Source organism: Thamnophis sirtalis, unplaced genomic scaffold (assembly GCF_051295495.1).
Source record: "Thamnophis sirtalis isolate CommonGarterSnake01/CBP01778 unplaced genomic scaffold, rThaSir2_p1.2 scaffold_3, whole genome shotgun sequence".
In the NCBI taxonomy this organism is placed as follows: Eukaryota; Metazoa; Chordata; class Lepidosauria; order Squamata; family Natricidae; genus Thamnophis; species Thamnophis sirtalis.
This window is the reverse complement of record NW_028261383.1, coordinates 139,205,127-139,226,380: the sequence shown is the minus strand read 5'-3', so window position 1 is coordinate 139,226,380 and position 21,254 is coordinate 139,205,127. Positions and strand designations below refer to the sequence as shown.

Sequence of the window (21,254 nt, the reverse complement as noted above, 5' to 3'; positions counted from 1 at the left end):
TTTCAGATGAAGATGATTATATCCACAGCAATGCATATAAACTGCTTATGCACAACTCCTGGGTCTGCAAGGTTACATCATAAGGAAGAAATAAATTAGTTTAGAACATAATGTACAATAAATTCATATAAACTCCTATAATTAAATCTCTCCCAGCTCACCACAATTCAGAAACAGGATGAAATATGCTGAAGTTATAAAAAAGATAAATGGTACAAAAATTCTGGTATTTTCAGTTATCAGTCCCAGAACAATTAATAAGATTTACAGATTTTTAAAACGATGGAATTAAATACAAGTGGAGCTTCCCTGGCCAGCATTTGATGTATGAAAAGGATAATAGTTGTGGTTAAAAAACAAACATGACTCAAATTTTAGATTATAGCAGACATGAGAAATTGATCACAGGATAATTCATATACAGATATAACAAACAAACATATATAAGCTTGATCCATTTAAAACAGGAAATTCATGGACATATTTGGAAAATGTCCTAATTGCTCTAAAATGGATTATTATTCCAGAGTACTACTATAGTACTATATATACTATACTAATATAGTACTGTAGTACTTCTATTCAATAACTACTTTTTCAACAGGTTGGTAGATTGGAAATAATGCTAGTTATGAGTCAGAAGAACAAGCAAATTGTGGAAATCTTAGTAGTGAGCATGGTATATTTTTCAGTGATAGGTTGAACTAAGATTTCCTCCCTTCTCAGAAAAAGGATCTTGTATGTTCATTAAACAATTCTGCCCTGGAAAACGTAGAAAATTTCAACACCATGTCAATCTTTTAAAGTAGCTTTCTGATGCACCCTCTACAAACTGGCAACTATGAAACTGCAGAAATCTAGTTGTAGAAAGCATGACTGTCCTGCTTGTTTAAAAAACCTCAAAAAGGATCTTACAAGATTACAACTGTAAATGTATGAACGCTGGGGAATGTGGAAAGGAAACCTGTGAAGGGAAGGAGGGATGCATATATTTGTGTTAAAGCCACTTAGGAGCTTGTTTGAATCGAGGTGTTCAAAACATGACTCTCAATTACATTACTGCAATATATTTCACTTGGGGCTACTCTCAGTAGTGATTCAGAAAGTGTTGTTGGTCCTGACAGTTGACAAAGGAGAGAGTCCCTAAGATGCTTTTTCAAAAGGCAACTTATTTATTTGTGGTTTTTTCTTGTAGATGTTTCGCTTCTCATCCAAGAAGCATCCTCAGTTCTAACTGAATGCTGGGGAAAGAAAGGATTTATATTCCTTATAGTCATCTGGTTGTTAGCACTTTGAAAATGAGTCATTAGCCCTCTGAGAGTCGTGGAGAGAGATTTAGCAATTGACAGCTATCTTGAAGTTGCTACATTGGTTGACCATAAACCTCCAGGTCCAATTCAATCCCAATTTTACCTGTGCACCTTCTTTCTGAGAGGGCCTGAAAGGTCCTTCTTCAAGGCCTCCAACTGAGTGAGGTTAAAGAGTTGGGGCCCAAAGATGTGCTTTCTTGATTGAGACCCCCTTGCTATGGATCATCTTGCCTCCTGAAGTAAGGACAGCCCACCCATCTTCAGGTTATGTTTCACAAAGTAGCAAAACCCTTCATATTCATATGGGAAAAACAGTAGACCTGAATGTTTTTACCCATGTATTCAGGGATTCAGCCAGTTCACACGAACCAGATGTTAATTTTGCATCCAGTTCGCCGAACCAATTGTTGCAAGGACTGATTGCCCCACCCACTCCACCCCTCCCAGGAGTCTCTGTGCAGTCCGTTCATCCCGTGCAGACGCTCTGGTGGAGCGAAAAACAGGCCTCCCAGAAGTCGGAAACAAGCCCGTTTCGGGCCTCCGGATCCATTTTTGCCCTTCTGGAGGCTCAGGGAAAACCTCTGGAGTCTGGGGAGGGTGAAAAAATGGCCTACCCAAGTACCAGAAGTCCGAAAACGGGCCTATTTCCTCCTTCCGGAGCCTGGGGAGGGTGAAAACACTTTCCTACCATGGTGCAGGAGGCCGAGTAGGCCATGCCCACTATGGCCACACCCACCCAGCAACCGGCCAGAGAACCTGTTGCTAACATTTTTCAATCTCATCTCTGGGTGTATTGGTTTCTAATACTGATTGTAGCATACAATCCATCCTATATCGTGAGAAGTTACAGTCATAGAAAAATGTTGAGATGGGCAGATGATGAGACAGGATATGTATGTATGTGAGGGAAAGTATGTCTGTAAATAAGGGACAAAGAGAGGGGGAGAGGAGGAGGAAAAGAGTATCTGAAAATGAAATATGGAAACTTATACTGTTCTCACTGAATTATGTCCACTAATGCTACAGTAGTGTGGGTTTCTGTTAAATATTCATTAGTGGATTTGTGTATGCATTACGTTCTAGCCTGGCCACAGTTACTTACTGATTGGCTGAGGTACTGAAGTCAGCGGTCACGCCCAGTCCTCGGCCAGTGATTGGTTGTTATAATTGTAAATACCTTGGCGCGCGTTCCCGGCTAGCTTCGCTGTCGCCTTCTTTTTAATGTTAAATAAACCTGGACTGTTTTGTTAACCCTGGCTTCGCGTTCCTCTTCTGCCGAACTACAAAACTGGCGACGAAGGTGGGATTTTTTTTTTCTGAAGGAACTCTGGTCTCTTTCTCCACTCCGAAGAGTCCTTCCCGCATCTAAGCCACGATGACTTCTGCCTTGCCTCCGTTTGCTCCCTACGGCTCGGGGGGAGAATCCTGGGAGGGATTCATGGAGCGTTTTGAGTGTTATCTCATTGCGTCTAAGAACCAGGTACAAACCGATGAGGAAAAATGCAGTTTCTTTCTCTCTTGTTGCGAACCCTCCATGTTCGCCTCCGCCCGAGCCTTGGCCGCTCCAAGGCCAGCGTACAAGTTAGGCTGGGACACTCTAATGACCAGGCTCAAAGGACATTACGCACCGACACCCTCGAAGATCGCTCGCCGCTTCGCTTTCCGTCGCCGGGTGCAGAGACCTAACGAGTCAATTAGCCAATTTCTAGAGTCCTTGCGGACTACGGCTGCCCAATGTGACTTTACCAACTTAGAAGAAAACTTGGTGGAGCAGTTTGTCTGTGGTGTGCGGGATGTAAACTTGCGAAGCCGTATGTTCCGCCATCAAGACATTACCTTACTCCAGGCCGTGGAGACTGCCAGAGCAGCGGAGCTCTCGGAGCAGTCCACGGCCGATATCGAGCGGCTACAATTGGCTTCGCCTACCCACAACTTTCCGCAACGCAACGTGCCGCCATTGCAATGGGCAGGGGCACATCGCTAGAGTTTGCCGAGCTTCGCTGCCTGCTCCATCTTTCCTGCAAACCGCTGTCCAACCCCAAGCGCAGCCGCGCCGCCAACCACCGCGGCCCGCTCGGCGGGTTGAAGACTGCTACACCATTTGCCAACCGCAAGCCTCTGACTGCTTTCTTCACCAAGCCTCCGCCGGAGCCCGGAAGATCGCTACCTCAGTCCAGCTGGAAGGTCAGCTTTGCCGGATGGAGGTGGACTCTGGCTCCTCTCGCTATTTGCTGTCCTTGGCTCTTTTCTCCCGCCTCTGCCCCAGGGTTTCCCAAAGCCAGCTCTTGCCTGCTGAGACCACCTTAAGGGACTATCAGGGGCATTTCATCCCCACCTTGGGCTCTTTCCCCATTTCGGTCTCTTATGGCCCCTTTGTGGGAAAATTGCCCATCCTGGTAGTTAGGGATTCTCTCCCTGCCCTTTTAGGCCTGGATTGGTTCCCTGCCCTGGGTCTATCAATTGGGGGGGTGCACCGGGTTGTCTCTTCTTCCCTAGAAAGCGTCCTGTCCGATTTCACGGACGTTTTTGATGGCCAGTTAGGCTGTTATAAAGGCACCCCCATATCCCTTAGTCTCGACCCCCAGGTTGCTCCAATCAGGCTGAAGGCCGCAGGGTGCCTTTTGCCTTAAAGGCCAAGGTTGATGCCGAGCTGGATAAGCTTCTGGCGCAAGGAGTCATCGAGCCCGTTGACCACTCCCCCTGGGAGACCCCTATCGTTCTCCCCGTCAAGCCGGACGGCTCGGTGAGGATCTGCGCTGACTACAAGTCGACGATCAACCTGGCCCTTCAGGCAAACCCCTATCCAGTCCCCGTGGTGCAACACCTGCTCCATTCATTGGGCCAGGGTTGCACGTTCGCCAAACTGGATATGGCGCAGGCCTACCAACAGCTCCCGGTGGATGATGATGCGGCGGCTGCGCAGACCATCGTCACCCATCGTGGGGCTTTTCGTTGCCGCCGCCTTCAATTTGGCGTTTCTGTGGCCCCAGGGATCTTCCAGAGCCTCATGGAGCGTTTGCTCCACGGGCTTCCCGGCGTAGTACCGTATTTCAACGATGTTCTGATCGCTGCTTCTAGCCGCTCAGAACTCGTCGAAGTACTAAGGAAGGTCCTTCTGCGTTTTAGGGGCGCGGGTCTCAAGTTGAAGCGCAGCAAATGTTCGTTTGCTGTCCCGAGGGTGGAATCCTTGGGCTTCTTGATTGACGCCCAGGGCATCCACCCCACGCCTTCTAAGGTTGCAGCCATCAGGAACGCCCCTGCACCCACCTCTAAGGTGGAGCTACAGGCGTTCCTGGGGCTACTTAACTTCTACGCGCCATTCATCCCGCATAAGGCGTCGCTAGTCAAGCCACTGCATCGGTTGCTTGACCGATCCGCGGCCTGGCGCTGGGAGAGCCGCGAGGCGCAGGCGTTCGCGGCTGTCAAAGGGATGCTGACATCATCGGCAGTCCTGGTTCAATATAATGATAGGATGCCTCTGACGCTAGCTTGTGACGCCTCTCCCTACGGTTTGGGGGCGGTCCTGAGCCATGTCCTCCCGAATGGCTCGGAGGCCCCGGTGGCCTTTTATTCCCGGACGCTCTCCTCGGCGGAGCGCAATTACAGCCAGATCGACAAGGAGGCTCTGGCTGCGGTGTCCGGGATTAAGAGGTTCCACGATTACCTCTACGGGTGGCACTTCACTCTTGTCACTGACCATAAGCCGCTCCTTGGGCTTTTGGCAGGTGACAAGCCGACTCCCTCCATTCTCTCCCCACGCATGACACGCTGGACGGAATTCCTTGCGGCATATTTTTATACGCTGCAATACCGTCCGGGCAAGCAGCTTGGGCATGCGGATGCCCTTAGCCGCTGCCCACTGCCGGAGACCGACGCTGCCCCCGTGTCAGCCCTCTCTGTTCTATCCATCGCGGCCTCCGGCCTACCCATTTCAGCAGCGGAGGTCGCGGCCTACACGAAGGCCGATCCTATCCTCTCCCAGGTCTCCTCCTGGGTCTTGAGGGGGTGGCCCACAGACAAAGTGGCGAAGGGCTTCCGGCCCTTTAAAGCTCGGCAAGCGGAGCTTTCCATCCACGGGGGGTGTCTCATTTGGGGGGATCGAGTAGTGATTCCTGCTGCGTTGCGGCCACGAGTTCTGCCTCTGCTCCATAAGGATCACCCAGGCATAGCGCGGATGAAGGCCTTAGCCCGCAGCTATGTCTGGTGGCCTTTGTTGGATTCAGAGATAGCGGCCTACGTGGGCCGTTGTGCTACATGTCAACTCTCTAGGCCCAATCCTCCGGCCGGGCCTGCTCGGGAGTGGGAGGTTCCGAGAGGCCCGTGGTCACGCCTCCATGTAGATTTTGCCGGTCCCTTCCACGGCCAGAATTTCTTAATTGTGGTGGACGCCTACTCTCGGTGGGTGGAACTGGTCCTGATGGCCTCCACCACGGCCGAGAGTACGGTCCGGGCCGTACGCAGACTGTTCGCAACCCATGGGTTGCCGGACATACTTGTTTCAGATAATGGCCCGCAATTCACAGCCACCACGTTTCAGGAGTTCTTGGCCGAGCAGGGGATCCGGCACGCGCCCATAGCCCCGTACCACCCGGCCAGTAATGGCCGGGCGGAGTGGGCAGTCAGTTCGGCTAAGGAGGCACTGGGCCGTATGGACAGGGGCGACTGGCATTCGAGAGTGGCGGCTTACTTATTTAGCCCCCTGCCGGGAAGCGAATCTGTCGGCTCAAACCGCCATCGAAGAGTTGCCGGCTGATGCTCCTACCTACTGAGACACTCCTCCAAGGCTCTCCCCTACATCTGTGGACGCGCCATCCCGGCCCAGCCTACCTGCATTGTTGAGCCCGCCTTCTGGGTCGTGCCGGGAAGGCGTCCCTCGGAGCTGCACTCCCTTTGGGGAGGAGCTACAACGAGCAGGTCCACCTCCGCCGACGACTGCTGTTGAATTGAGGAGATCTGGGCGGGTCCGGCACCGCCCCGCCTATCTTTGCGACTACGCATGCTCCACTCGGGAGCATGCGCAGAACTGGGGGGAAGGGGTGTTAAATATTCATTAGTGGATTTGTGTATGCATTACGTTCTAGCCTGGCCACAGTTACTTACTGATTGGCCGAGGTACTGAAGTCAGCGGTCACGCCCAGTCCTCGGCCAGTGATTGGTTGTTATAATTGTAAATACCTTGGCGCGCGTTCCCGGCTAGCTTCGCTGTCGCCTTCTTTTTAATGTTGAATAAACCTGGACTGTTTTGTTAACCCTGGCTTCGCGTTCCTCTTCTGCCGAACTACAAAAGTTTCTTAAGCAACCACATCTCATTACTGAATATGTATATCAGTTCCTTTGGGGATTCTTAATTATAAACTCCTCTGGATGAAGCTTAAGTATCATAACAAACCTTTTCAGTGTTTAAAAAAAGATAACATCTGGCTAAATCGCTTGATCAAAAGTATGAGTTAAAAGACATACAAGATGTCAGCCCTTACCCTCCCAAAGAGACAGATGACTTTGTTGCAGTCTTCATGAGGGACTGTTGGAGGTACATGATCTGTAAAGGAAGATATATTGCATAGGTTAGCAGAACGGCAAATAATTGACTTCAAGCTTTATTCACTGAGAAATGATTTCTTGCAAAGGCGGGTCACAATATGTTATTGTGTGTGACCCACCCTTGCAAGAAATGGATGCCCAGCAGGCAGATTTCTGAATTGTAGTTTAAGTTTATTGTAGTGAAAAGAGGAGAGATAAACTGAAGAGACATTTTATTACAAGCTCGTTTCTGTCACCTGCCATCCCTGGGCCATATTATTCCTACAAAGACTTCCATTTAAAAGACAGAGAAACAAGAAGGGCACTAAAATCAGTGTGAGGATTAGACAAGTGTACCGCCGATTTGGAGGCACAACAGAAGGATTAACTTAAGCATCGCATGTGGAAGGACGAATTCAAAACATACTTCACTTTTTTAATGATTGCAATGACAAATAATAGCACACTAATGTGAGTGAGGAGGAAGGATGGGGCTTAGTTGACCACTGAACCCTCAGCCATTTCAGTGTATTACATAGTTCCAATGACTTTGTGCAAATGACACAGCATCAATGGACTCAATGTGATCATTTGAAAATTGGTAGCCAAGAGAGAAGTTGAAAGATTGGTTATACTGTCAGGCAGAATACAGCTTACAACTTACAACCATTTGTTTAGTGACCATTTGAAATTACAATGGCAGTGAAAAAAGTGACTTACGAGCATTTTTCATACTTACAACCATTGCAGCATCCCTGTGGTCACATGATCAAAATTTGGACACTTGGCAATTGGCATGTATTTATGATATTTGCAGTGTCCTGGAATCATGTGATCCCCTTTTGTGACCAGTCGAGCAAAGTCAGTGGGGAAGCCTGGTTCACTTAATAACTATTACTAACTTACTTAACTGCAGTGATTCACTTACCAACCATGGCAAGAATGTGGCAAAACTCACTTAACTACAGTGTTGCTTACCAGTTGGGCTCAATTGCAGTTGTAAATCGAGGACTATCTGTAAAGGGATTAATAGGAACCGAACATTGGGGGGTGGGGGGGAGATGATGAAATGAGCACCGACCCGTCATATGCAAATACTTTATTGTAAATTATATACTTGTGCAGGCGTTTCTACGTGAGTAGTTATAGCACATGTGACATAGTGTCACCATATATGTGTAGGTAGGGAGTTAAGGAGTTAAACCTTGGAGAAACAAGGTAGAGATGATGTTTGTAAAAATACACTTTCAGCCCAAGAAACGGAGAAAACGTAAGAAAGAATTCAGGCAGGCTTTGAAGATTCTGTTAACACAGCTTATACCAATAAACCAGCCAGATTTGGGGAGTCTCTTTCCTGACCTGGACTACCTGGAGAACTGTACAGTTTGTTATCATTCTGATGTCCTCATGGTTTGCTATGGATGCCCATGGAAGCTAGTAAGTCAATGATTAAATGATGTACAATTGAGTATATCATTTACTATGGCCAGAGATGGAATCGGAATATTCTACCTTAGGCCATATCATTTCATAAAGCCATTCTGAATGGATGCAAGAAAGGAAGCCCTAACTGGAGGAACTTCCAGATCTTACTTGCCTCCTGACAGCAGTACAGGTAGTCCTCGACTTACGACCACAACTGGACCCAAAATTGATGCTGTTAAGTGAGAAATGTGTTAAGTGAGTTTTGCTCCATTTTACAACTTTTCTTGCCACAGTTGTTAAGTGAATCACTACACTTAAAGTAGTAACATGGTTGATAAGAGAATCTGGTCTCTCCGTTGACTTTGACTGAGAGAAGGTTTTGCAAAAGGCGATCACATGGCCCTGGAACACTGCAACTGTCATAAGTATGAGTCAGTTATCAAACTTCTGAACGTAGATCACATAACCATGGGATGCTGCAATGGTCATAAGTATGAAAAGTCACTTTTTTCAATGCTATTGTAACTTTGAACAGTCACTAAATGAACCGTTGTTAAGTTGAGGACTACTTGTAGATTTTGCGACATTTTGATGTTCTGACAGAACTATCTGGTTGTCACTTAACAACCAAAATTCAAAGTTCTGACCTTTACCATCCTGTGGTCACATGACCAGACTTTGGGCACTAGGCAACCAGGCTGCATATATAGCTGTTTGCAGCATCCCATGATCACGTGACCATTTTTATGAAAGTTGTGCGGAAAACCAGCATTGACTTCCAGTTTTCAGCAAATCAGTGCCATTAGTGAACCACTAATTTAATAACTGCGATGATTTGCTTAAAAACTGCTGTTAAAAGGTTGTAAAATTGACCCACTTTCCATCCGTGATGAGTTATGACTATGGTGGATAGGCTCCATTAATTCAAGGAGTATGTAGTCTGGCTAAAAATGGAATGTGGGGGTTATCATTTTATTCATAGATTTTTTAAAAAGCAAAAAGACTTCCAAGATTTTAATGTGTTCAAAAGGTGATTCTTGACAATCTGACTAAAATATTTATATGTGCTATAAGTATTCATGCAGATTATATGAACAATATACATTACAACAAATTACAATGAATTACCTCTGTCCTATATACTTCAATTGTTTTTTTCTGTAAAACAAAGAAACACTGCATTGAAAAGAGTATCACAGTCTGTATGACAATTAAAACAACATTTAGATTAGCATCAATCCACTTCATCCAACAAAATGTGAAGAAATTCCATGGACTGAACGATTCTATTCTTATTTAGTAGCTAGTAATGCCTGCTTCTCCTCAGTCTATATGTGAACATACCTATACACATACATACATACATAGACACGTGTGTGTACAGGCACATATCCATTTAATTATAAATTTATTATAATGGAGCTAAAGTAGACGCATTTAGAAGATACAAATTAGATTATTCAACATTAATGAAAAACAACAGGAAACAATATGCTGCAACATATAAACACTGCAATTAAACAATAGCCGCTGTGGTTATACTATGATTTAAATTGCTCCAATGATGTTACATGACATCCACCAGCCAAGCCAGGGATTGAAGGCTAGAAATTAACTGCAGGCGATTTGTGCTTGCAGTTTCCCTTTGAAGTATCATGCATGCCTTTGTTTGAAATAAACTGATGAAAAAGGAAGGGACAGACTTTCAGGAAAATCCCCAAGTTTTGTGGAGATCCTTTCAGTTCTATGAGTCTGATTCAAACACTCATTAGATCGCCTTTGGCAAACACACATACAGGTTATTACAGGCATGCAAATGATACAGCACAGGGTCTGGATACTAATTTCCTGTCCTGTATTGTTTTAAAATTATTTTACAAGAGGCTGCATTCAGATAGAAGAGCAATTGGGGAAAAGGCCCAAAGTAAACATCCTCATTTTGGGAGGGGGGGGCACTTTTGCATTGCAATTTTTCTTTTCTTTTTGCATGAGATTCAAATGCATCTCTACTTTTAAGAAGAGATAATTTTTCACAAGCTGATACCATGACTCTGGGCCAGTTATTCTCTCTGTGCCTTACCTTAGAGTGCTTATATGGGCATAAAATGAGGGTGTACGTCACCTTCAGTTGTCAGAGAAAATACATAAATAAAAAATGTGCTTTCAGTCCCATCTATAAAGGGTTATGTATCACCATGTACAACAGCATGCAACTTAGTCATGGGTGAGGTTTATTTAATTCAGTATGATCTTGGCATTACTGGATACTAGAATACTCAAATACTATCAATAGAATCAAATCTATAGACTGTATTTTGCTCAGAAATACAAGCTCCAAAGGTATGAGCATTTGTCATTAGAAAAGTGCCACTGAAGAAAAATTTAATTTCAGTTACCCAGTTTTGCAATCCCAATTTAAATCTGGGCTTTAAACTTTTAAAGGCATCTAAGCACATCTTATTATAATAATGCATTGTTAGAATCAGATATTGCTTCATGCTACGATGCCATTATTATTTTTTCAGCTTCTATCTATACTGGAAATATTTAAGACATGAGAAAATAGCAAACAGAAGAACTGGTCTTTGAAATGGCAACTTGCAGGGTATTATTGCCTCGATCGAATGTGAAAGTATGAATGGCACTTCAGAAAAATTCTGTTATTCAAAAAACAGGCTTAAGAAAATACAGATAAATTTTGGATACCTTTGCTTATTTAATATTGCTTAGTACTGTTTTATTATAGTAGATAACGCATTGAAAAATGGTATGATAAATCTGCGGCAGTTAAAAAAGAATTTAAGAATACAGTATCGCAATTAATTATGAAGACTTGCTTGGAAGCTATTATTTTTCTTGCCAATTTTAAGAGTCACTTCTCAAAAGTTTCAGGGAACAGCTTTGTAAACAAACATCAGCAAGTTCAACCTTTATCAGTACAAAGATCCACCTTGTTGTTTGTATACATAAAAGACACAAGAAGGAAAGGACAACAGTCTCTGCCCCCATGTTTTAGGAAGATAAATCGATTTTAGTGGGAAATAAGTTGTGGAAATTTCAGTAATCTATCTTGCTCACTTCAATAAATCTTGTTAAGATGACTGATTTATGCTTAGAAAAGGATTACTTTTGCTATGAATCAACTATCCAAGAGCCACATATCAATAAGTATATAAAGGAAGTGTGAAGATGCCCAAGTCAAAACTGGTAAGTGTTTCAGGAAAGGCTGCCTGATGGTTCCTATCAGTGAGCTTCAGGCTCTGTCACTGTATAATGGTTGCTGGGAAGACCTGTCTCCAAAGGAATAGGAAACTATTCACTCACATTCAAGACAATAAAAGGATGTACCAAGATGGACGCTGCATCTGGCTTGCTTATGTAAACTAATTAATTTGATAGGACAGTTACTTATTCCACCAGACCCATGATGACAATCCTATGGCACGCGTGCCAGAGGTGTCACGCAGAGCCCTCTCTGTGGGCCTGTGCACCGTCACCAGGAAAAATTTTTAAAGCATCAAATGTTAATAAAGCAGCTGAATTGAAGTAAATCCAACTCTCATTTCAGTTGATTTCCATTTCCCAGGTTTAAATATCTAGTAATGTATAAGGAGACCTGAGTAAGATGAGATTCACATTAAAATGACAGCCCATTGGTCTTCTATAGGACAAGCAATTCAGTACTTCATGGAGAACAAAGGTCATATACATAGGAGAAAAACAAACTGCAGAAAGAGAAAAAACAAAAGACAGAAGGGAAATGGTTAATTAACTATTTCACACATAATTTTTATATTTTCATGTTTATGTACTAATTTTTTTCAAAAAAAATAAAAAGTACAAACATTCAGTGCTTACTGAATTAGTTATATTTCCTATTATAAACAGCTATTTTTCTCTTTTTTCAACCATTTTTTATTGCATTACTGTATTAGTTATTTATTTTTCATTTAAAATTAGTCTAAATGCAATCACTGATTTCTGTTATGCCTTACATACTTAGATCTGACTGTTGAGCCTAATAAAACTTCCAATGACCAAAACTGAATCTAGAAATTTACAAACTTTTTGCAGCTTTTTCAGTCACTGTACAGTATTGGCATTCTTAAAAAAGGGATCTCCCCTACTAAGGGAAGAGCAGAGATTTTGAAAGGATCAAAATCAGTGAGGAGGGGGAGAGGAGTTAGGAGGAGTTGAAAGGAATGTGTGGTGAAAACTATGCCACTTGTATGTCTTGATGCATCCAGGGTTAGGATCCAGTGTACCTTGCCTTGGTGACCTTTTTCCTTTCAAGATCCTTGGGTTGATAGATCCTGCTTCTCTTTTCAAGCAAGTTTGAGTTTGAGTTTGAGTTTGAGTTTATTGGGATTTATAGGCCGCCCTTTTCCCTGAGGGGACTCAGGGCGGCTTACAACCACAAGGGAGGGGGGGTGCAATGTCAAAAAAAACAAAACAAAATGTGAAAAAAGAAAAATAGTAAAAACACAACTTTCGTTCAGCAATCAAACACTCGGGCGGGTGAATTGGGAACCTATCCCCAGGCCTGCTGGGAGAGCCAGATCTTGAGGGCTGCGCGGAAGGTCTGGATGGTGGTGAGGGTACGGATCTCAACGGGGAGATCGTTCCACAGGGTCGGAGCTGCAACAGAAAAGGCTCTCCTCCGTGTAGTCTCCAGTCGGCATTGACTGGCAGATGGGATTCGGAGGAGGCCCAGTCTGTGCGATCTAATTGGTCGTAGGGAGGTGATCGGCAGAAGGCGGTCTCTCAAGTACCCAGATCCACTACCATGGAGTGCTTTAAAGGTGGTCATCAGTACCCTGAAGCGCACCCGGAGACCAACAGGTAGCCAGCGCAGCTCGCGGAGGACGGGTGTAACGTGGGCGAACCGCGGTGCGCCCACTATCACTCACGCGGCTGCATTCTGGACTAGCTGTAGTCGCCGGATGCACTTCAAGGGCAACCCCATGTAGAGCCCATTGCAGTATTCCAGCCTAGAGATCACAAGGGCTCGAGTGACTGTTGTGAGTGCCTCCCGATCTAGGTAGGGCCGCAACTGGCGGACCAGGCGAACCTGGGCAAATGCCCCCCTGGTCACAGCTGACAGCTGGTGGTCAAAAGTCAGCTGTGGGTCCAGGAGGACTCCTAAGTTGCGGACCCTATCTGAGGGGTATAGAATTTGACCCCCCAGCCTAAGCGTTGGTACATTAGCCAAATTATTGGGAGGGAAGCACAACAGCCACTCGGTCTTGTCCGGGTTGAGTACCAGTTTGTTAGCGCTCATCCAGTTCTTAACGGCCTCTAGACCCTGGTTCATCACGTCCACCGCTTCATTGAGTTGGCACGGGGCGGACAGATACAGCTGCGTATCGTCCGCATATTGGTGGTATTTTATCCAGGTCTATCGATCACCTCCTTTTATAGGTAAAGGTACAGGTTCCCATCGCAAATATGTGCTAGTCATTCCTGACTCTTGGGGGCAGTGCTCATCTCCGTTTCAAAGCCGAGGAGCCAGAGCTGTACGAAGAGGTCTTCATGGTCATGTGGCTGGCATGACTAAACACCAAAGGCACATGGAACGCTGTTACCTGCCCACCAAAGGTGGTTCCTATTTTTTTACTTGCATTTTTACATGCTTTCAAACTACTAGGTTGGCAGAAGTTGGGACAAGTAATGGGAGCTCACTCCATTACGTGGTGCTAGGGATTTGAACCACCAAACTGCCGACCTTCTGATTGACAAGCTCAGCATCTTAGCCACTGAGCCACCATGACCCATGCACTTCCTCTAATAGGGAAAAGCTAAGTCCTAAACTCTTGCATTTATGTCTTCTCTTCAGTCTCCATGGCAACAAATCCTATTTGCCTCTATGATTCCCTGCCTCTGAGAGCTGCAGTAGTCGAGAGCTTGATTCACAAGTGAGCTCTGTTAGCCTTGCAAAGCATCACATGAAAACAATGCAAGGACTGTCTTGAGGGGGTCTTCAGTTGGATGCAAACCAAGCATCATCCAAGCCTCACCTTCCACAAGACTTCCACTGACCTATTAATATCTCTTCAGCTGACAATATTTTCTATCTTGCTCATTCCTCCATTCTCTGTAAAAAGCTCCATGATGGGAATGGCATAGCCTGCCCAACAGTACAAATCAGATATATACCTAAAATTAGGTACAAGCTTAGAAGGGCTTCATTCTCACAGAGCTCTGGATGCAGTCCAGATCAAACTAATAGGATTTCTGTTTCTTTAAAATCTGTTGTGCCTCATGAACGCATCCCACAGTGGAAAGTGAAGGAAGGAAAAAAGCAAGAGAGGCAGATAGAAAGAAAATTAAAAAGCTTCTTGCAAAGAAAAAAAGTCTCTTTTTTCCCAGTGAAAAAAATGTTTTATTTACATCAGCCTTTATTGACATCTGCGTGCAAGATTGGCTTACTGTTCCAAAATGAAGGTGATCTATAATGAGATCTCTAATCTATTTACATTTTGATTTTTGACAGTCATGGGAAAGATTGCAATCCACCTTGAGTTCCGGTGGATGGCCAGTTATTTTTAATAAAGGTATAAAAGGTATAAATGAAATAAAAATGTTTCATTTGATATGCTTGACCCACAGTAGCATTTGAAAAAGGAATTAACTAGTCTTTCTGATGAAGATTGATTCCTGTCATTTCTAAGGATTTGTTTAAAAACAAAAAGGCCACCACTCATTCCATGAACATATAAGAATGTTCAGTAACAGTATGCTATTGAACCCAGAGGTGGGGTTCAGCAGGTTCTGACTAGTTCTGGAGAACCGGTAGCAGAAAGTTTGAGTAGTTTGGAGAACGGGTAAATACTACCTCTGACTGGCCCCTCCCCCATCTATTCTCTGCCTCCCGAGTCCCAGCTGATCAGGAGAGAATGGGGATTTTGCAGTAACTTTCCCCTGGAGTGGAGAGGGAATGGAGATGTTACAGTATCCTTCCCCTGCCATGCCCACCAAGCCATGTCACGACCACCAAGCCAGGCTTACAGAACCGGTAGTAAACATTTTTGAATCCCACCACTGACCGAACTGATTTGTGTAATAAAATCAATTACAATGGAAGTTTACAATTCTATAATTAGAATATCATTAAAGCTTACCTGGTTTACCTTATTTTCACAGGGCTCTATCGCTCTATCCAGCCCATAATCAAGTGTGTCTGCCATTCCAGGCTATAATATAGAAACAAAACAAAATGTAACAAAGGTGTATTTATGCCATTTTTTAACATTAATCTGTATACAGGCAGTCCTTGACTCACAACCCTTTATTTAGTAGCTATTCAACATTACAATAGCATTGAAAAAGTGACATGTCCATTTTTACCCCATCTGACCTTTGCAGCATCCCATAATCATGTGATCAAAATTGAGACGCTTGGCACTGGCATGTATTTATGACGGTTGCAGTGTCCCGGGGTCATGTGATCACCTTTTGCAACCTTTTGACAAGCAAAGTCAGTGGGGAAGTCAGATTCACTTAACAACCGTGTTAGTAACTTAACAACTATAGTGATTCATTTAATAACTGTGGCAAGAAAGGTGATAAAATAGGGCAAAACTCAGGTGCAGTGTCCTGGCCTAAAACTCACTTAACTGTCTCGCTTAGCAACAAAAATTTGGGGCTCAATTATGGTCATATATTGAGGACTACTTGTAAAATAAATAAATATAGCCACAGTAATACACAGTAATAAATGGGCCATATCCCATTGCTGCATTTGGTAACTCGAATAAACAGGAGCATTTTTCTACACAGTCGAGCAAAATCTGGGCAAGGAAGTTGACTCATAAGAGAGGAGGGGGGGAAAAGCATTACCCACTGGAGAAAGGAACACTTTGACATAATAAACAGATTGGTACTGCTATCACATCTGCTTTGAGCAGAGTTGAGTTTGGATCTGCTATCTGATGTCTGCTGAAGTTGGGCCATCAATAATTAAACTTCTGCCGGTGCTATCTTAAAAGGAGAGGGGAGGAGGGGGGGGAACAGCTCAAGAAAGAAAAAGATCCAAAAGGAAGCCTGACATGATCAAAGGGGTTTCGGCAAGAAAGATGAACTGGGACCAAAGGGGCCGTTACAGTGTGTAGAACTTATCTACAGATGGTACTTCCCCCCCCCCCTCCAAGTCAAGCTCCAATTATAGCTTGACATTTGCTGGAGGCTTCTACTTTTCTGTCTGTTAACTGCTGGGCTCTCCGTGGCCATTTACACTGTGTGCACAATTAAAAGTGGATCTTTGATTATGATTTGGGATTAGGGAATGTAGCTCCTTGGCAAGCATCGGAGTCCTATGGCCTGCTGTGATCAGTGTAGCAACTGCTCAGGGAAACAACCCCCAGCATCTGCCAGAAGCGTCTCCCAAAGACCAGAAACCCATGCTGTTGTTTTGGGTGCCCAGCTTGATGTCTTTTTCCAGCATGGAAAAGTTGCCAAAAGCTCCCTGCGGAGCAGCTCAAGGCATGGAAGATGAATGAGGGGAAATTAGATAATAAGGAGGCAGAAATTCCACAAACCTGTATTTAATTTTGGAGCTTTGGGCAATAACTTCAGTTGGTTTTGAGTGAAATTACAATCGTACCCCTGTAGCAATAGGACTCAAAGTACAGGAGCTTTGTTCATGGAAATCAAATATAAACAATGCAGACTTTTTCACAATGCAAATCAGAGGATGTAGGGGTAACCCATAGCTGCTTCCTTGGCCAATTTGTGTCCTGTCTCAGGGAGGAAAAGATATCTAAGCTTCCTTGTCTCGTTATTGTCCATTTTTTACTCCAGCAACAGTTCTAAATACCATTCTCGCATGAGTCGTGAGAAATTAAAAGCTCATAAATGTAAGGCCTCAATCCCAACCACAAATGTTCGGCATTTATTATTTACCATTATGTACTAATATATGAATAAAAACCCCAATTACAGATAGTCCTTGACCTATGACAATTGACCCCAAAATTTCCATTGCTAAGCAAAGCAGTTATTAAGTGAGTTTTACCCCCTTTTACGACCTTTCTTGCCATCGATATTAAATGAATCACTGTAGCTATAAAGTCAGTAAACGGCGGTTAAGTGAATCTGGCTTCCTCATTGACTTTGCTTGTCATAAAGTCACAAATGAGGATCGCATGACCTTGGGACACAACAAGCGTAATAAATACATGCCAGTTGCCAAGCATCTGAATTTTGAACACATGACCATGGGGATGCCTCAATTATCATAAATGGGGAAAATGGTCATAAGTCTTTTTTTTCCCCAGGGCTGTTTAGTGAGCAGTCACTCAAGAAATGGTTTTAAGTTGAGGACTACCTGTACCAGGGGTGGGTTTCAACCGGCTCGCGGCGGTCCCTGCGAACCGGTTGGTCGGCGAACCCAGAAGTAACTTCCGGGAACGGCGACTGGACCACCCGCCCGCCCTCCTTACCCGGTTTTGACGAGTTCTTCCACGCATGCGCAGGACGCATACAGCGCCTGCGTGATCCTCCAGGAGCAGCTGGAGCATCGCACAGACGCTAGTACGCATGCATGCGCCACGCACGTGCATGAGGACGCCGCCGGCCCCGTTCCAACCGAACCGGTTGAAACGGGGCGAGAAACCCATCCCTGACCTGTACATAGGATTTTGGGCTACCCATTGGCTAAAAGTTATAAAATACAATATCATATATTAAACTCCATTGGATTACTAATACAACAGAATTTAAGATGGCAAGTCAATGTAGGAATATAGGCCGATCATTTGGAAACCTAAAAAGACCATTCCTAGTGGAGGTTATCTACTGGATTTGATTCACTACTCAGGCTTTGTAATCTTACAATCATAGGTCCTATGTAGGGAGGAAAGGAACTACTTTCCATGCTCCTTTGATGCCAAGCGACTTAGGGACACCCTCAAAATACTTGATGAAGAACTTTCATGGGAGATTTAAAGACATTAAACATCACATGGGAAAATGCTGAAATATTCACCCAAGTATTTGCCCAAGACCCGTGCTGTGCTGCTGTTTAGATCATCACTTTAACTTTGGATTCAACCTGTCTTGACAATCAATGACTCATGAGGGAAAGTAATTCTGATTTTCAAACTCATTTTAACCCAAAAGAATAAAGTGTCCCATTGAGTGAACTCAAGAAGGGAATATGTTTAGCGGCAAGACATTCAACATGTCTGTAGTTTTGCTTCCAGTTATTATAGTACATTCTAATCATCTTGTGTTATAGCACAAACACATTTACTTAAAAAGTAAGTCTACTCTTGCTTACAGGAGCCCGTTGCACCAGCCAGTAGGCTTTCTCTTGATAATCCACAGTATACCGGTCTTCTTTCGTTCGTTCCTTTCCTGCGCTGCAAAATCCAAGAAACGTTTTTAAAAAAATAAATCAAAACAGGAGATTATAATTGTTCCTTGGGACTATTTATACATTCTAACAGGAAATAACATAAAAAACATGGCATGGAATTTTCTTGCAGATCTTTAATACACTTGATGGAGAAAAATCTGCCACTTCATTGTATAAATATTCCCTTTTTTTAAAATTAAGAGATCATTATTTGAATATTTCTCTCTAAACAGTAGAGACAGTCCATCCTTTAGTGACCTAAGAAGATGGTGAATAAGATGTTTTCTAAAACAAAAATTACACTAAAGGAATTGTGTTCTAGATTAAGATGAGATAAAGCAACCACAAACTTTACTTTCATATTATGAAATTGACTATGACCAGTCACTAAAAAAATGTTCTCCTAAAACAGATATCAGTGTAAACATCCCATTTCAGGATAAGAAAATAACATTTATACCTCTCAAACAGATTGTGCATGCCATGAATTTGGACATGGGCAGACCATTGTCCATGCATTTTATTTATGTGCAAAACTGCAAGTCTGTTATTAATGATGAGGTTCAAGCAAAAGCAGAGCCAGGTCAATTTTTGATGACTGTTCTTAAAAAAAGGGAGAAGGTAAAATTGCTCTGCTACTGAATACCTGCTGTTGCTTATTATTTATTCCTACACTCAAACAAAATATGGGTAATCCTTGGCTTACAAACACAATTGAGTCCAAAATTTCCATTGCAAAACAAGACAGTTGTTAAGTGAATTTTGACCCATTTTATGACCTTTCTTGCCACAGCTGTTGTGAATCATTGAAGTTGTTTTACTTAGTAACACAGTTCTTAAGTGAATCCAGCTCCCCCTTTGATTTGCTTGTCAGAAGGTTGCAAAGGGGGTCACAAGACCCCAGGACACTGCAACTGTCATAAATACATACCAGTTGCCAAGAATCCGAATTTTGATCATGTGATCATGAGGATACCGCAATGGTCGTAAGTGTGAAAAATGGTCACGTCACTTTTTTCAGTGCTGTTGTAACTTCTATCACTAAATGAATGGTTGTAAGTCAAGGACTACTCGTATATACTCCTCAGATAAGAAATGTCTTCTACCTGTACTGCTCCTTGGCCTGCATAATAATGAAATCCCACTTATGGTTGATGCGTTTGTTCAATATGCTATAATGTTCCTGGAAAAGAAACAGTAAGGGAGAAAACAGCAGGGTCAACATTGTTATGCACTCACAACAAAAGGATGTGATAAACAGTTGCAACGGTGATTTTATGCACCAAGCATAAAATAAACAAGATTGATAACATTATTCAACAAAACTTCTTAATATTAATCGCAATGGCAATAGTGAAGTGGTCAATACTTAAAAGGGATAAATGTTTTGACAGTGTTTCAAAATAATGAAAAAGAAAAAGTTGTGTTTTTTTCCTTTACACAGGTATATATCACTTGTTGAAAAGAGATCCCAGGTAGGAGGAGGAATTAAAAATGCACTGGAGCATGTACAATACAATAACATTAAAACATATAAAATATAATATAGGTAGTGATCTTCAACCCATTGAGCCCAAAATTTCCATTCCTAAGCAAGATAGTTGTTAAATGAGTTTTGCCCCATTTTACAATTTTTCTTGCCACGGTTGTTAAGTGAATCAGTGCAGTTGTTAAGTTAGTAACATGGTTGTTAGATGAATCTGGTTTCCCCCATTGACTTTGCTTGTCAGAAGGTCGCAAAATGGGATCACATGATCCTGGGACACTGCAACTGTCATAAATATGAGCCAATTGCCAAGCGTCTGAATTTTGATTACTTGACCATGACCATGGGGTTGCTGCATCAGTTGTAAGTATGAAAAAGGGTCATGTCACTTTTTTAGTACTGTTGTATCTTCAAATGGTCACTAAATCAAAATTTGTAAGTTGAGGACTCCCTGTAAAGAACGCATAACAATTGTGAGAAGATAAGTGTGCGCTTCAGTTTGAAGCCTAAAAAGTGTTTTGGAGCTGGCATGGACATGTACCAGAGGTGGTATTCAGCAGGTTCTGACCAGTTCTGGAGAACCAGTAGTGGAAATTTTGAGTAGTTCGGAGAACCGATAAATACCACCTCTGACTGCCTGCCCCCATCTATTCTCTGCCTCCCGAGTCCCAGCTTATATGGGATGGAATGGGGATTTGCAGTACCATCCCCTGCCACGGCCACCAAGCCCCACCCACAGAACTGGTAGTAAAAAAATTTGAACCCCACCATTGAATCCCACCTTCCATCTCCTTAAGAAACAGTGAAGCCAGGAAAATATGTTTGAGTTAAGGCAGTGCTAAGGCACTACACAGATAGGATATAAGTCCCTCCACTGTCAGGAGCTAGATTTGAGTTGATTCTGGTTGACCACCCCTATATATGTAGAGGTGTAATATATGTATGTAAAAAATGTGGAAATAACCTTAATGATGGAATGGATGCACTGTTCAAAGAGGAATTGTTCATCAAGTGTTTTTCTGGGAAGTAGAAAATAAAAGAAACAAACTAAAAGTAGCTTTGTTTTTACAGGTAGTCCTCAACTTACAGCAGTTCCTTTAGTGACTGTTTGAAGTTACAATGGCCTTGAAAAAATGGAATTCTGACAGTTTTTCAC

At 43.4% G+C, this 21,254-nt stretch overlaps 1 protein-coding gene across 4 annotated transcripts in view; it reads right to left on the bottom strand.

Moving 5' to 3' along the window:
- The window catches only part of RGS9 (regulator of G protein signaling 9), a 62,926-nt gene that overhangs the window by 20,691 nt on the left and 20,981 nt on the right, over positions 1–21,254 (bottom strand). For 3 of the 4 annotated variants that reach the window (XR_015696021.1, XM_087710214.1, XM_014071451.2), the window contains exons 7-11: positions 19,719–19,795; positions 18,535–18,616; positions 15,377–15,448; positions 9,384–9,413; positions 6,788–6,849 (exon numbers count right to left, since the gene is read on the bottom strand). Coding sequence is in view for 3 of the 4 variants with exons in the window: in XM_087710214.1 (XP_087566340.1) it covers positions 6,788–6,849; positions 9,384–9,413; positions 15,377–15,448; positions 18,535–18,616; positions 19,719–19,795 (323 nt within the window). In the remaining variant the exon portion in view is untranslated. The remainder of the gene's footprint in view (positions 1–6,787; positions 6,850–9,383; positions 9,414–15,376; positions 15,449–18,534; positions 18,617–19,718; positions 19,796–21,254) is intronic. The other variant, XM_014071460.2, reaches the window with a different exon arrangement.